Source organism: Amphibalanus amphitrite, unplaced genomic scaffold, assembly GCF_019059575.1.
Source record: "Amphibalanus amphitrite isolate SeventyFive unplaced genomic scaffold, NRLGWU_Aamphi_draft 000598F_arrow, whole genome shotgun sequence".
Classification (NCBI taxonomy): domain Eukaryota; kingdom Metazoa; phylum Arthropoda; class Thecostraca; order Balanomorpha; family Balanidae; genus Amphibalanus; species Amphibalanus amphitrite.
The window spans coordinates 28,339-44,115 of NW_024882092.1; the positions used below are offsets into that span (position 1 = coordinate 28,339).

Sequence of the window (15,777 nt, forward strand, 5' to 3'; positions counted from 1 at the left end):
TATAATATGCAAGGAAAACTTTTCACATCCACTCTCTGAGACAATGCCTGGTCTTCAGGACGGTGCAAGCATGGTCTCCATCCTGCTGAAACCACTGCTGTTTGATGGTGTCGGCACAGCTGCGCTGCGGCGAGCGGAAGAACCATGAGAAAATACCATTAGAAAAAAAGTGGAGGATCCTCGACCACCTCTCTTGGTTTATCGTCACAGAATTTCCGCTATCGTCCTCAGGACCTCAAAGGACAGGGAGCCAAGATATGCATGCCCTGTACGCATATTACACTTTTTTCTGGCGTTTTGCCGGTTGCGACGAAACTATGAATGAGTTCAGAGATAGGGCAAGATGATAGGGTCTTCTTAGGGCCGAAAACTGAGCGGTATTTACGCTTTGTTCCAATGACGGACCCTCTCTTCGAGTTGAAATTCGATCACTTCAGTTTTCTGCTTACCTACTGTTCGGTGTAGTCATCATCAAAAAGAGGAAAGATCCTTCCTCGCTGCATGAATGTTGGGAGACGTCACCCCCTCGGCTCTTAAGTTGGGGGCAATCGCCCTTGCTCCCCCCCCCCTTGTTCCCGGGTCTATGAGCTGATTGGCAAGGCGATAAACGAGCTGATTGGCGTTTCCACCCGAGCTTGAGCATGATAGGGTCTGTTCCAGTGGTTGCTCAAACCTCCTCTAAGCTCTTATAGCCAGCGAAGGTTTTCAACACCATTAGCGTCGCCACGGGGGGGGAGGGCAAGCGGGGCAGTTTGCCTCCCCCAACCTCCGACCGAGTACCCCCTGAGATGGATGCAGATCCCATGAGATTTTGGAGTTGGCAAAAAATGGGGGTAGTTTTCGAGAATGGCTGTAAACTTTTTTTTTTTCTACACCGCCACCCATGAACAGGTGACCAGGAGTGCCCCCTCCCTATCCCATCGACACACAGAACCTTACGTTAACACCAGTGAACTTAAAATGATAAGTCGCGGCACTCCCAGCTAAGAGTAAGGAAAAAAAAACAAAAAAATGCAAAAAACGAGAGAGATATCAGTGGAGTATGCATGCTGTTAATATAGTAGCTTAAGAGAAGCAAAGTAGTCACAACTGAAAACAGTTGGTGACTGCCCTTCTACGCCTGAAACGCCCACTGATGCACACTTACACAGGGTATTGTTAGTGGGAGGAAGGGATTAGAGGGGGAGCAGTCATACATACATGGAAGATGGTCGTAGATGGTCATCTCTGGTCAAATTCAAGCAAGGTCATTCACTGAGCCTCTGTAAAGCTGTCCAACTAAGCAGAGCTTGTTGTCAGACAGCCCACAGAGGCCAGTTCCGAGGTGGTTGGAGTAGAAAATTAATGCAATTTAAGCAATATAACGAAAATGAGAGGTAACATCAACGAGAAAAAAAAAACGGAGAAGGAATACAGTTGGGAAGGAAAGACGGGCAAGAGAACTACTACCCTACAATAAACGTAGTTTTAATGTTTGACGGCCAGACGGGCCACGAGCCCCCGCCCGCACCCCCGGAAAATCATCTTTCCCGGGGGTGCCCCCTAACCACCGCCCGGGCGAGGGGAGCGCCGACCCGACCCGACAGGCCGGCACCCCGCCCGCCCGGGCGGCCGACCGGTCCCTTTCAAGTGGGACCGGTACCCAGGTTGGCCCGGATGGGTCATAGGGGCGGGGGCCCAATGCTCGGCAACTCAGGGCTCCGCCAGGCCGGCGGAGCCCGCCTGGCCCCACAGCAGACCACATCTGCCGTCCACTGTCCGCAACACCTGTCTCTTTTAGGCAAATCGTTTTGTTGGAGAAAATAAATCCCTAAATAATGTGCATAAAAAAACACGCGTACTATTTTTTTACTAGAAGCGTATATTGATGAAAGCTACTGTATTAAGTGAATCAATCATACTGACTTAGGAAGAAAGCTTTAGAGAGCTTTTTGATAATGAATTTCGAATTGGGTACCGTAGATAGTCTAGGAAACAAAGGCACCATGACTCTGTTCCAAACTCTAGGCCCAGTCCAAGATAAAGTGTGTGTTTTATAGACTCTATATGTAAATGATTCTTGGAAATGTTTAATGGAGCGAATTGTTCTACTAGATTCAGAGGTTACAAATAACTCAGCAATAGCAGTAGGCAGGCTTCCATTGAGTTTTCTAAACAGTAGTAATAGCATTTGTTGTTGTCCAAGATCCCTAAGTTTAAGGAGTTTGAGTTTCCTAAATATTGGCGAAGTATGTGCCAGTCTCGGCTGTCCATCGATAATTCTTACCGCTCGTTTTTGAAGCTTTTCTAATTCACTCAGATTAGTTGGATATGTATTTGTGTAAATAAAGCAACAGTAGTTAATATAACTCAAGAAAAGAGAATGATACAACAACAAAAGGTGTTTTGAGCTCAAGAGGTACTTCAGCCTATTCATGATTCCGATGTTCCTTGACAATATGGTTTGAAGTTTGGCTATATGTGATTTCCACTTTAGATTTTCATCAATAAATACACCAAGGTATTTAACAGTATTAGCACGAGCAATTCCAGCACCATCAATTTGAATTGCTAGCTCAAAATCTGTTCGTTTATTAGCATATATCTGATAATACGATTTATCAGAATTTAAGGACAACTGGTTAGAAGCGAACCATTCAGCAACTTTAGGCATTAGTATATTTAATCTGGCTTGAAGTACGTTTTCATTTTCACCTTCTATAAAAATGGCAGTATCATCCGCATATAAAAGTACAGATATGTGGTCATCACATATGGAGATAAAATCATTTATGTACAATATAAAAAGAAGTGGACCTAGAATAGATCCCTGTGGTACTCCGATGTTTATCGGAAGAATAGATGATTGAGTATCATCAATTTGTACACATTGAGTGCGTTCATTTAGGTATGATTTTAACATCATATGCGCTTCATTGCATACACCATATTTATACAGTTTGCACAGTAATATTTCGATATCCACCGTATCGAACGCCTTGCGGAGGTCAAGGTAGATTCCACATGTGCTTTGGTTGTTTTCAAGAGCACTTACAATTTTTTCTTGGAGAATTACGATAGGCATGTAGGTACTCATACCTTGCCTAAAACCAAATTGATTGTCGCAAATGATGTTATTTTGAGTCAAATGTTCACTTAATCGAGCATAAATCACTTTTTCTAATAATTTCGAGATAACCGGGAGTAGCGAAATTGGTCGGTAATTGTTGAATAACTGTTTATCCCCAGACTTAAAGATTGGTTTTACAACAGCCCTTTTTAATAGAGTGGGGAACACACCTTGATCAAGGCAGAGATTCACGAAGTGTACAATCTCAGTAAGTATTGATGCATACGTTAATTTGAATATCTTAGTATTAATGTTGTCATGGCCACTTCCCACATTACGCATATTGTTTACGATCTTCTTTACTTCATCTTCGTTCGTGGGAGAGAATCGATGAAGTGGTATTCCCACAAAGTTAGGGAGGTTATCAATTGGGTTGCATTCAGTATCTCTTATTTTACTTTTCAGCTCCTTTCCAATGTTCGTGAAAAATGTGTTAAACTTATCAACTATGTCTTTAGTGTCTTGCACCACGCCTCTGTTGGTTTTGAACGCATTAGGCAATTTAATGTTTTCGGTGGAGCCCGTGGACAATTCTTTGATGATATTCCACGTGTTCTTAGAGTCCGATGTTTTAAGTTTAGCTTCAATATATGCTTTCTTTGCCTCTCTTATTATTTTCACAAGTAAATTGCGATATCTGCGATACTTGTTGGTATTTTCAAGCACCGGCTCTTTGTTTTTTGACACAAACAATTCATTTTTCCTGGCTATCGAGGCCAAGATACCAGGCGTGATCCAGGGTTTTATAGGCGTATTTTTCCGCGACGGCACAAAAGTTGCGCTGAACTTTTGTATTCCATCTGAGTAGGCTCGAATTATTTTTTCACAAACTAAGTTAGGATCAGTTACATCAGTGAGATGTAGTAAATCAGATTGTAGATGCATTCGTAGGTCAGTGATTCTGTTATAATTAAATGATGTGATTTGTTTCTTCGGTCTCGTATTTCTTGGTTTATATGTTTTTAGGGTGACATATATTGGGAAGTGGTCAGATAGGTCATCGTAAATTACTCCAGTGTCGTTAGCAAGTGATGTGTTGTTACAATATATGTTGTCTAGCAGAGATAGTCTTGTTTCACATTGTCTGGTTGGGAGGGATATAAGAGGAAGAAAGCCATAGGACAACATCATATTAAAGAATATCTCCGCATCATGATCATTGTCCAGCGTGCAAAGGTCAAAACTGAAATCACCAGTGACGATCATTGTGCTGGATGAGATATCCATGGAGTCGAGTATAGTTGACAGCTGTTCACAAAAAAGAGCTGGACAAGTATCAGGGGGTCTGTAGAACTGTGCAAGAATTACCTTAGAATAAGGTAGACAGCACTGCAGAATTACTGCTTCCGTACCAGTTGGACAGTCAATGGGAACACGCATGGTAGAAACTACACTGGCTGTACGAACATATACAGCTACGCCACCACCTGTGCGACCTGTGCGATTTTGAAAGAATGCTGTATAGCCAGGTATGTTGCGATATTTATCAACATCATCGTGTAACCATGTTTCGGATACACAGATCACGTCCCATTGTGTACCAGTTGAATGCAGAAAGGTATTCAGGGCTTCATATTTCTCAACACTTAAAAGAGAACGAGTATTGAGGTGCAATATAGAAAGTTTCTCAATGTCTTGAGAAAAGGTGTTGTTATTTGTTGTGACAGTGTAATATTTACAGTTGGTTCGTATAGATTCGAATTCGTTACTAACATCATGATCAAGATTAGTATCAGTATCTTGGAATGGATGAAATACCTTGTCATATAACAATGGTAGTTCATTGTCATTAATTCTAGTCAGTGGCATACAACACTAGGGTTATACCACAGAGTATGTAACTAGAAAGAGAAAAAAAGTCTCCACCAACTTAAACTCCACACCAACTTTGAAAACGTTTCTACACCCATGTCGCAAATGTTCATATGGTTGCTATATTCGAATTCAGCTCCAAAAACTAGCTTAGAAGCATGTAAAACTCGAAAAAGTGAACCGAGGTCATCAAAGGTCAGTGACCTGACCTGACCTTCAGGTGACCTTGACAGCCACCCTAATGCATGGGACCAACATCATATCACATGGCTGAACGCTTGAAACCACGAAAAGACTGCAAACGCGCGGCTAATGCGAGCTGACATTCGCCGAATCGCGATTCCGGCCAAACGTGGTCTCGAAAAGTAGGTCACAGGTCAAAGGTCGTTTGGATCAGTCATGAAACTTTCAAGATAGGTGTAAAATTGATTAACGCGAGGGTACTGAAGTTTCGTCGCGATCGACCGCTTTTTGCGCGAGTATTTCGCGGGAAACTGAGAGGGGGTTCGTTCGACCCCCCCCCCCTTCCCTACGGGGGTAGATCGAACGGACCCCTTAACTAACGGGCGAGGGTTAATAAATTCGTTGAAATCCAACGAGGCGTCAACAATAACACCTAGGCTCTTTGTTCGTTGGTGTTCTCCAGCTTAGTACCACCAAGCGTGAAGATGGGCCTATCGGACATCATTTGCTTGGTAGGTACCTTCGAAGAGTCTGACACTTTGAGGCATTATAGACCATATCATATCTGCTATGTAAACTTAGTAATCAACCCCTTACAACCTAAAGTTCCCACACTCCTCCCCTCCACCGTACTCTCGCCGTGTAACTGCGCGCGCGTCGCCGCTCGGCATCACTCTTCCTCCTATGCAAATTCCTGCCACCAGATGTCACCCACTTCGCTGTCTCGAGGCGAATAGTGAGTGCTTCACGATTCGATTCGATCCGTCGCGGCGTGGCACAGCTAGCTTTCAAGACCGCCGCGCGCCACCGGCTTGACTGTTCGTCGCTGAGCTGGTTACACCTCGGATCACATCAGCGCATCGGGGTCTCGGTGGCCGAGTGGTCTGAGCCGCACGGTTTCGAAGTCGTGTGTCCCGGGTTCAAATCCCGGCAGCCCCGCGCTGTTTTTCGCCAGCATGATGGAGGAATTCGCTTCTGCCCTGGTCAGCCTGACGGAGTTAATTCGCCAACAAGCGGAGACTTCTAATCGGCGGGAGGAACGTCTGGAAGCACTTGCTGCTTCGCAAGCTACCGCTCTCACCGCTTCGGCCGACAATGGTAATGATGTTACTCCGACCATTCGTCCTCGGCTTCCGGCATTTGCAACCCCAGCACCGCGTCTTTCTGGCGGTGCCAGCCTCCGTGAATTCTGCACTTGGAAAGAGCGACTCACCGGTTACAACATGCTGACAGGAGTCAACCAGCTCACGCAAGAGGAACAGCGAGCATCACTTTACAGCCTGGTTGACGACGAATGGCACCGGATCATCAAATTCGGCCTCAACATCACAGAGACAGCCAGTCTAAACGACACCATCCGAGCGATGGAAGACCACCTGAGGAGCCAGCGCAATGTCATCCTGGACAGACGCGACTTTTTCCGTCGCAACCAGCAGCCGGATGAGTCCTTCGACGACTACCTCATCGCGCTGAAGGAGATATCAGAGTTTTGCGACTTTTGTCGACACTGCACTGAAGACCGACTCCGTGATCGCATCATCACAGGTCTGCACGACGAAACGGCCGTTCAAACCCTGCTCTCGGAGAAGGACCTCACGTTGCAGAAGACCGTCGACATCTGCCGCGCGCGTGAGAACGCGTTTGTTAACGCCTCAGCACTCGCCGGTGATCGTCTCAACGCCGTGTCAGCCTACCGGCGTGGCGCACGGAGCTACAGCTGCGCCAGGTCAGCGAGCCGCAGCCGCCGAGCTGAACCAGAGGGCCGCGGCAGTGGAGCCGACCCAGTGGGTTCGGCCCGGATCCGAGACACAACGCCGGAGAGACGATGCCGTTTCTGCGGAGACGAATGGCATCAGCAGCTGGCCATGTGTCCTGCCCGTAACCATCGGTGCTCAAAGTGCAACAAACTACATCATTCTCCCACGTATGCAGAAGTGACCAGATTCGGACATCACGCTCTGGACAGCATGAAAACAGGCAACCAGATCGTCAGCAACCGCCTGTGCATGAGCCTACCACACAGCGAGAGGTGTCACCACCACGGAGAAGGCATCTACGTCACTTGCACGGCATCCACGTGCGAGGTCTATCAGCGCGACGGACGCCGAAAGTCGACCTCGAAGTACAACACGCCCGTGGACATGCTGTCATCCCATGGATACCCGACAGCGGTGCAGAGGTCTGCGCTATGAGTGTCCAACAGGCCCGTAGCATATGGCGTCGACGTAAGCAGCCTCTCGCCGCCACCAGATCAGCTGCTCGGAGCAGCTGGGGAAAAAACTGGATTGCAGAGGAACGTTCCAGTGCACACTCAGACTGGGTGAGGAGACCACATCGGTCGTCACCGTCTGCGTCATCCCCCACATCACTGGTGCTCTGCTGTCGTGGACCCGGTGTGTCGAACTCGGTATTCTGCCGCTCGACTTCCCGAAGCAAATCAGCCGCACAGATGCAACGCATCGCATGGAAGACGACAGAAGCGCAGAATCAACCGGATCACACGTCCACCAGCTTGCTTCATCAGATCAAGACGACAGCAGCCTATCAGCACAGAGCGAACGGTTGTCACAAGCCTCTTGCAAGCCGACTCAAGCCAAGTACCCGACCTGGCACGAAGCGCAAGGCGAACCATCTGAGGACGTCAAGCAACAGCACCTCAGCATGTTAAGGGACGCCTTCGTCGAGGTGTTCGACATCAACCGCCCACTTCGGGAGATGATCGGCGGGCCAATGAAGATCGTGTTAAACGATGACGCCCAGCCCTACGCCATCACCGCTGCCCGCTCCATCCCGTTCGCCTGGAGAGAAAAGACCAAGGATCAGCTGGACAAGCTCCTCCGTGATGGTATCATCTGAGGTCACACACCCGACAGAGTGGTGCCACCCTCTGGTCGTGGTACCCAAAAAACCCGCAGAAGGCAGCAACAAGGACAAATCAGATGTCAGGATCTGCGTCGACCTGACGATGTTGAACAGGCACGTCCGGCGTGGCGCTCATCCTCCACCGTCATGCAATGAAGTAGTCGCCAGCATCGACAAGAGCAGCAAGTTCTTCAGTAAGTTTGATGCGAAGAACGGCTACTTCCAAGTACCGCTCGCCGATGAGTCGAAGGATCTGACCACGTTCATCACCCCGTGGGGCAGATTCCGCTTCGAGAGATGTGTCCAAGGCCTCAGCTCATCTGGAGATGAGTTCAACCGCCGAGGTGATGTCGCACTCGCTGGAATACCCAGGACTTGCAAGGTGACGGACGATATCCTGTGTCACGATGACACGTACGCATCCCATCTGAAGCACGTCATCACTGTTCTGGAGCGGTGCAAGGAGCACAACATCACTCTGAACCCAACGAAACTTCAGTTCGCTCAGTCAACAGTCGAGTACTGCGGATTCAACATCAGCAAAGATGGATACACCGTGGACCGGCGCAAACTTCGCGCAATTTCCGACTTCCCAGTACCACAGAACCTCACCGATCTTCGCAGCTTCATGGGGCTCGTCAACCAGCTAGCCTCATTCTCAACAGACACAGCGAGCGCTGCCAGCCCGCTGCGCGACCTCCTCCGGCCCCAGAACCACTGGTGCTGGACCAGCGTCCACCAACAGGCTTTTGAAGCCGTCAAAGCGACACTTGTGTCACCACCGGTCCTGGCGTTCTTCAAGCCCGGCCTGCCAACAGCCCTTCACACCGACGCCACACGACTGCATGGCCTGTCGTACGCGCTTCTTCAGAGCCTTAGGTCACGTGACCTTAGGTCAACTTTTGACCTTTCGACCTTTCGAGGTCAACATACATATGTTTCGATGCGGATCGCCGAGAGGATCACGATGGTGCTATTAGTTTGTTCCTAGCTGGAATACCTTGAAAGTTATTCGAGAAAAACTTCATATATATGTGGTGCCGCAATTTTGACTTCCTTTTGCTCCTGTGACGTCATCTTTGACCTGACCTGAAAATGACCTGAGTAAAAATTATAGACCTTATCCATTTGTACCCTGCACCGTTTACCGCTTGTCGCTATCTTGCTTTATTCTCGAGATCTCGCTGTCGCTCCCGCTCGTAATAACGGACAGGTCATAAAAATGACCTGACCTGAGGTCAACGCAGGGCGATATCCACTTTCTTATTTTCGCATATAAATGACAATTGATAAGGCTTTATTCGTCATCAGATTAAGTTGCAACTTTCAGTGGGGAAAATATCAAGGTCACTCTTCGAAAAATAGGTCAAAAGGTCACGCGATCAAAATTTTCAAAAATTGAAAATCCGAGATAGCCAAAATGTTTGTTGGTTGATTGTGAGTTGAACCATATAAAGTTTTTATCGTAGAAAACCAATAGTTTTTGAGTTATAGGCCGCCAAACATAGGGCTGCAGCGCGACATCCAGGAATTGCCCGAGGCTATATCTCGGAAACCGTTGTTCGAAGAAAAAATCCTTGCCACAGCTGGCTTCCCCGCCCACCACAACCCATTAGACCAATTTTAAGCAAAAAATAAAATATGAGGGTGCAGGGCACTTGTCGATTTGTCGTGGAACGCCCCAGCTCCAGGACGGCAACTGGCGCCTCATCCAGTGTGGCTCACGTATCGTCTCTGACGCAGAGTCACGCTACGCCGTTATTGAGTTGGAGATGACCGCCATCTGTTAGGCAGTTCAGAAGAACTATCTCTACCTAGCCGGACTGAAAGAGTTCGATATCATCTGTGATCATCGTCCTCTCACCCCTCTGCTGAACCAGAAGTCACTCGCCCAAATCGAGAACCCCTGTCTTCTCCGCCTTCGAGAGAAGCTGGTACCATACCACTTCAAGGCTGTCTGGAAATCTGGCAAAATGCACTGCATCGCAGACGCCCTCTCCAGAGCTCCTATCGATGACCCGACGGAGGATGACCAAGAAGCCGAAGCAGAAGTCCGGCATCATCCCCACAATGTTGCACTATCTAGTGCCCAAGAGGTGGACCACAACGGAAACGGTGGCACGCCTGACCTGATCATGGATGAACTCCGTGCTGCTGCCAGGAGCGATGAGGAATATCAAGCACTGGCAGACACGATCCTCAACGGCTTCCCAGACCAGAAAGCCGACCTGCCATCCAGTCTTCGAGCCTACTGGCAGGTGAAGGAAGATCTCTCCGTCAACGACGGCATCATCCTGTGTGGCGCACGTCTTCTCGTTCCACGCAGCCTTAGACGAGACGTGCTCAAACGCCTCCACGCCGGACACCAAGGTATCGAACGGACAAAGCGACGCGCTCGCCAATCTGTCTACTGGCCCGGTCTCAACCAGCAAGTACACGAGACCGTCACAGCGTGCTCAGCCTGTCGCAAGTACCTGCCCACACAGCAGAAAGAACCGATGCTGAGTGATCCAGAGCCGTCTCGCGTCTTCGAAACGATGTCCGCCGACTTCTTCTCTCATGCGGGAAAGTCCTGGCTTGTCATCGCCGACCGACTCTCAGGATGGCCCATCGCCGTTTCCATCGACGGTGAGCCGACATCCAGGATCTTGGTCAGCCACTTGAGAGAGGTGTTCGCCGTCTACGGTGTCCCCAATCAACTCAAGACCGACGGCGGGCCACAGTTCACAGCCCGCCACACCCGCACCTTCCTGGAGCGATGGGGCGTGACGCACACGATATCATCCCTACATTACCCGCAGTCCAACGGTCATGCAGAGGCGGCGGTCAAAGCCGTAAAACGGCTGGTTCAAAAATGCAGCGTGTCCGGTCGCCTCGACCTCGAAGAGTTCTCGCAGGCCATGCTTAAACTCAGGAATACACCCCGGGAGGACGGTCGATCACCCGCTGAGGTACTCTTCGGACACCCACTGAGGACCATGGTGCCGATGCACCACTCCGCCTTCGCTTGTAAATGGCAACAGGCTGCTGACGAGTGTGACAAGCGCGCTCACACCCGACGGGAAGCCGCTCGCGAACGCTACGACGCAGCAGCCCGGCCCCTGCCGTCTCTCAAGATTGGCTCAAATGTCGCCATTCAGAACAACGAAAGTGGCCTGTGGGACAGGTCCGGCGTCATCGTCGCCATCGGTCGCTACAGAGCCTACCTGGTGAAGCTCGCCAGCGGTCGTACACTGTGGCGGAACCGGCGCTTCCTACGACCGTATCGCCCACTCGTTCCCGTCAGCGAACGCCGTACCGATACTGAAGCGACGGCGCCAGCCACTGCAGCAACGGCTACCACGCCGTCAGTGACGTCAGGCCGCACCGCTCCACCATCCGCGCCCGCAAAGCAAGTCCGGTTCGCGGATCGCCCTGCTATCGCCGCTCCACGTCGCAGCGGCAGGATCACACGGCCTCCTTCCCGACTCCAGGTCGACCCCTGTCTGCAGTCATATGCGTGATCGACTGAAGGGGGGAGGTGGGCGTGGGGGGGAGGTGTACCATACGCCATTATTTAGTGGCCTCGACTCTCGAGTCAGCTGTTTGCTCCCAGTCAGCTGTTTGCCGAAACAGCTGAACGCGGGATAGCGGCAGAGTGTTTTGGGATTGCCTCGTGTGTGATCAACGTGTGGTGCGCAGAATACACGATAAAGCATCAGAACAAGTCGGAAGGCGAACGTCATGTAGAGGCACGTGAGAAGAAGAACGTGTCGCAGCAGATGTCAGCAAAAGAGGCAGTAGGATAAACATTCTCGCTTCCATATCTGTAAGCACACAAACGAAAGTCACTGACGGATAACGACATAATTAACACACAAGTGCATTGGCGACAAAATGACGCACGGGTCAAATATAACATAAACTAAATGGTCCTCGATAATAAATCGTTAAGCGGACTGACTCTGGGTGTAAAGAAGCTATTTTTCCCTGTACTTCGACCTTTATTGACAGGTCTTCAAAGGGGCAATGCGATTCAAAAAACAAACAATAATCATGCTATACTGCCATCCACGAAATTCTCAAAATGATCGATGCTAAAACACGTGACACAACTTACAGACAGTTCGTACTCCAGTAGGTCTACTTTTTCAAAACACTATCCCATATAGGGCTAAGCGAGAACTTTCCGACACCCTGATTCAGTGATGGGTTGCATAATCGAATCTCGATGGCCTCCCTTACGACACGGCGGGACCATGTTGGCTCGACCGCCAGCGTGCTAGCCTGACCTGGGTCAAATGGTTGGCGACACTGGAGCCAGTGTTCAGCTAAAGGGGATGTGTCTGACCTCCCATGCCTTATGGCTGCTACGTGTTCTTTAAGTCGCATGCTTTTAGGACGCCCGGTCTCGCCAACATACGTGGCACCACAATCACAAGTAGTCTTGTAAATGACACCTTTTTGCAAATCCTTTGGTGGTACGTCCTTGGCTTTAACTAGTTTGTCCCTGAGTGTTGGCTTCGAGCTATATCCTAACCGAATCTGGTGAGGCGCTAAAATCCTAGCAATTCTTTCGCTGGTTCCTTTGACGTAGGGGATGCTAATGTACATAGTACGGGGTCGTTCGGTTGTCTGGTCGTCCGGTACGGCCGGATCTGTCCGGTCGGGTCGCCCAGCGGTCGGTTGGGCTCGGTTATCGCCATCGGTCAGCTCCTGTCTCTGCTGCTCCGTCGCAGCCCGCTGTTTGGGCTTCAGCGCTCGTCTCACGTAATGTCTCGGGTAGCCATTTTCCTCGAAGACTTTTTCTAGACGTGAAATTTCCTCCTTCCGAGCGCCCTCCTCGCTGCATACTGCTTCAGCACGTTTGGCTAGACATTTGATGACACCTGTTTTTATGGAGTCTGCATGGTGAGAACTGAAGTGGATATATAAATTGGTTGCTGTAGGTTTTCTGTAAACCGTTGTTTTCAGCGCGTTTCCCGCTCTCGCCACTTCTACGTCCAAAAAGGGAATTTTCCCATCTTCTTCGACCTCTCGTGTGAATTGTATGTCCGGGCATACGTTGTTCAGATGCCTATGGAACTCGTCTAACGCGTCCGTCCCATGTTGCCAGACCACAAAAGTGTCGTCCACGTAGCGCCGCCAGTATTTTGGCTTGAGATGAGCGGTTTCAAGAAGTGTTTTCTTGAAACAGACGAAGCCATAGACGCCGTATGTGAGAAGCTTCTCAATGACGAGACACTCCCAGACAGGTGTGGAATGTCTGTCGATTCTATCAGAACACTGATGAAGGAGTGCCTAAACTGTAGCTATTTTCAGTGTGGCGGCCAGCTATATAGTCAGCTTGAAGGAGCCCCTATGGGCCTTAGTTTATCAGTCGCACTGGCAAACGGCTTCATGGAGACTCTCGAGAAAACACTTCTTGAAACCGCTCGTCTCAAGCCAAAATACTGGCGGCGCTACGTGGACGACACTTTTGTGGTCTGGCAACATGGGACGGACGCGTTAGACGAGTTCCATAGGCATCTGAACAACGTATGCCCGGACATACAATTCACACGAGAGGTCGAAGAAGATGGGAAAATTCCCTTTTTGGACGTAGAAGTGGCGAGAGCGGGAAACGCGCTGAAAACAACGGTTTACAGAAAACCTACAGCAACCAATTTATATATCCACTTCAGTTCTCACCATGCAGACTCCATAAAAACGGGTGTCATCAAATGTCTAGCCAAACGTGCTGAAGCAGTATGCAGCGAGGAGGGCGCTCGGAAGGAGGAAATTTCACGTCTAGAAAAAGTCTTCGAGGAAAATGGCTACCCGAGACATTACGTGAGACGAGCGCTGAAGCCCAAACAGCGGGCTGCGACGGAGCAGCAGAGACAGGAGCTGACCGATGGCGATAACCGAGCCCAACCGACCGCTGGGCGACCCGACCGGACAGATCCGGCCGTACCGGACGACCAGACAACCGAACAACCCCGTACTACGTACATTAGCATCCCCTACGTCAAAGGAACCAGCGAAAGAGTTGCTAGGATTTTAGCGCCCCACCAGATTCGGTTAGGATATAGCTCGAAGCCAACACTCAGGGACAAACTAGTTAAAGCCAAGGACGTACCACCAAAGGATTTGCAAAAAGGTGTCATTTACAAGACTACTTGTGATTGTGGTGCCACGTATGTTGGCGAGACCGGGCGTCCTAAAAGCATGCGACTTAAAGAACACGTAGCAGCCATAAAGCATGGGAGGTCAGACACATCCCCTTTAGCTGAACACTGGCTCCAGTGTCGCCAACCATTTGACCCAGGTCAGGCTAGCACGCTGGCGGTCGAGCCAACATGGTCCCGCCGTGTCGTAAGGGAGGCCATCGAGATTCGATTATGCAACCCATCACTGAATCAGGGTGTCGGAAAGTTCTCGCTTAGCCCTATATGGGATAGTGTTTTGAAAAAGTAGACCTACTGGAGTACGAACTGTCTGTAAGTTGTGTCACGTGTTTAAGCATCGATCATTTTGAGAATTTCGTGGATGGCAGTATAGCATGATTATTGTTTGTTTTTTGAATCGCATTGCCCCTTTGAAGACCTGTCAATAAAGGTCGAAGTACAGGGAAAAATAGCTTCTTTACACCCAGAGTCAGTCCGCTTAACGATTTATTATCATTAATATACCTGGGTTTAAATATGACTTTACAGTCTCATATAAATGGTCCTCTGTCCATTAAAAGCATGACACAATATATCTTTCCAAACACATAAACACTTCTCTGTTCCTTGTCCTATCCATGAGGCGCTTCCACCATAACACAATGCATAGGCTCACTAAGCCATCGTTCATGACACATAATTCATAATCCAATGGCACTACGGCCAGATTCCAAACTTAGGCGCACTAGCCTGTAAACTACAAATATAACCTATAACATATCCTATGACTTCAACAGTTGAACCTGTAGTTGGCGATGGATTATAAAGGACACTTTTGCGTTAGTTAAAATGTCTATTCGAGTACGAATACGACAAAATTCTGTACAAAACAAGGTAAGTAATTACACGTTGAAAAGACGTGTTCTTCAAATCTCTCTCCCTCTATCTCTTTGCTTCTTCTCCCTCTTTCTATCTCTCTCCCTGCTCTCCCCTTCTCTCTATCTCTCTTCTCCTCTCTGCTCGTTTCTTTCCCCTCTTCTCCCTGTCGGATTTTTAAATCAATTTTCTTATCAGTCCAATTTCTCGCACTATTTTTCTGTAAGCGCCGCACATTAGCTGTCTTTCTAAATATAGACTGTGGCACCTCTCACAAACTATAGCGTAACACAAATATTCTTCTAACTCATACACTCCCCCCTGATCTCCGATCATCTCAACTGTGGTTCAGGTACACATTCTGCATCGAGTCTGCTGCCTTGTTACGCGACGTCCTCTTCCCAATGGCTCGTGGACAGGCTGTTGCCGGTCCTCTTGGTCAGGCTCGGTCCCACTCTGCTCAAGCTCAGGCGTCTCAATCAGCTCGTGACTGGGCGCCCTCATATCTTCGTTTGTGCTCTCGCTCACATCCAGCGTTGGTTGTCGAACAGAAACTTGCACGAGCCATGGTTCCTCCTCATCCGCCGCTGCTCCCCCCAGCTCATCCTCTGCCGCTGACCGCTGGCTGTCGCAGGCAGCAACTGGTCGTAAGTCACGCACGTGACGGGGTATACCGTCCACGTCAACTGCTTGTGGAGACACCACATTGGTGACTGTGCCAATGTAGCTTTGTGCGTCACATCGGCGTGTCGGATCTCTCACCCAGACACGGTCACCGACCCCAAACCGGCACGCTACGATTCCGGG

General features: G+C 49.3%; 1 protein-coding gene across 1 annotated transcript; it reads left to right on the plus strand.

Annotated features, from left to right (window-relative positions):
- Nucleotides 1-8,069: 8,069 nt before the first annotated feature.
- LOC122394554 (uncharacterized protein K02A2.6-like) lies at nt 8,070-11,754 on the plus strand. The gene is made up of 3 exons (XM_043391513.1): nt 8,070-8,821; nt 10,128-11,312; nt 11,562-11,754. Exons 1-3 carry the CDS (start codon nt 8,070-8,072, stop codon nt 11,752-11,754), a joined length of 2,130 nt encoding a protein of 709 aa, XP_043247448.1.
- Nucleotides 11,755-15,777: the final 4,023 nt, after the last annotated feature.

Bases quoted from the DNA above. Each gene is read 5' to 3' on its own strand.
- LOC122394554 (XM_043391513.1), top strand. From the start codon at position 8,070: ATGTTGAACAGGCACGTCCGGCGTGGCGCTCATCCTCCACCGTCATGC. The intron at 8,822-10,127 runs GTACGCGCTTCT...TGCTGCTGCCAG, and splicing joins ACACGACTGCATGGCCTGTC to GAGCGATGAGGAATATCAAG. The intron at 11,313-11,561 runs GTCAGTGACGTC...GTTTGCTCCCAG, and splicing joins GCAGCAACGGCTACCACGCC to TCAGCTGTTTGCCGAAACAG.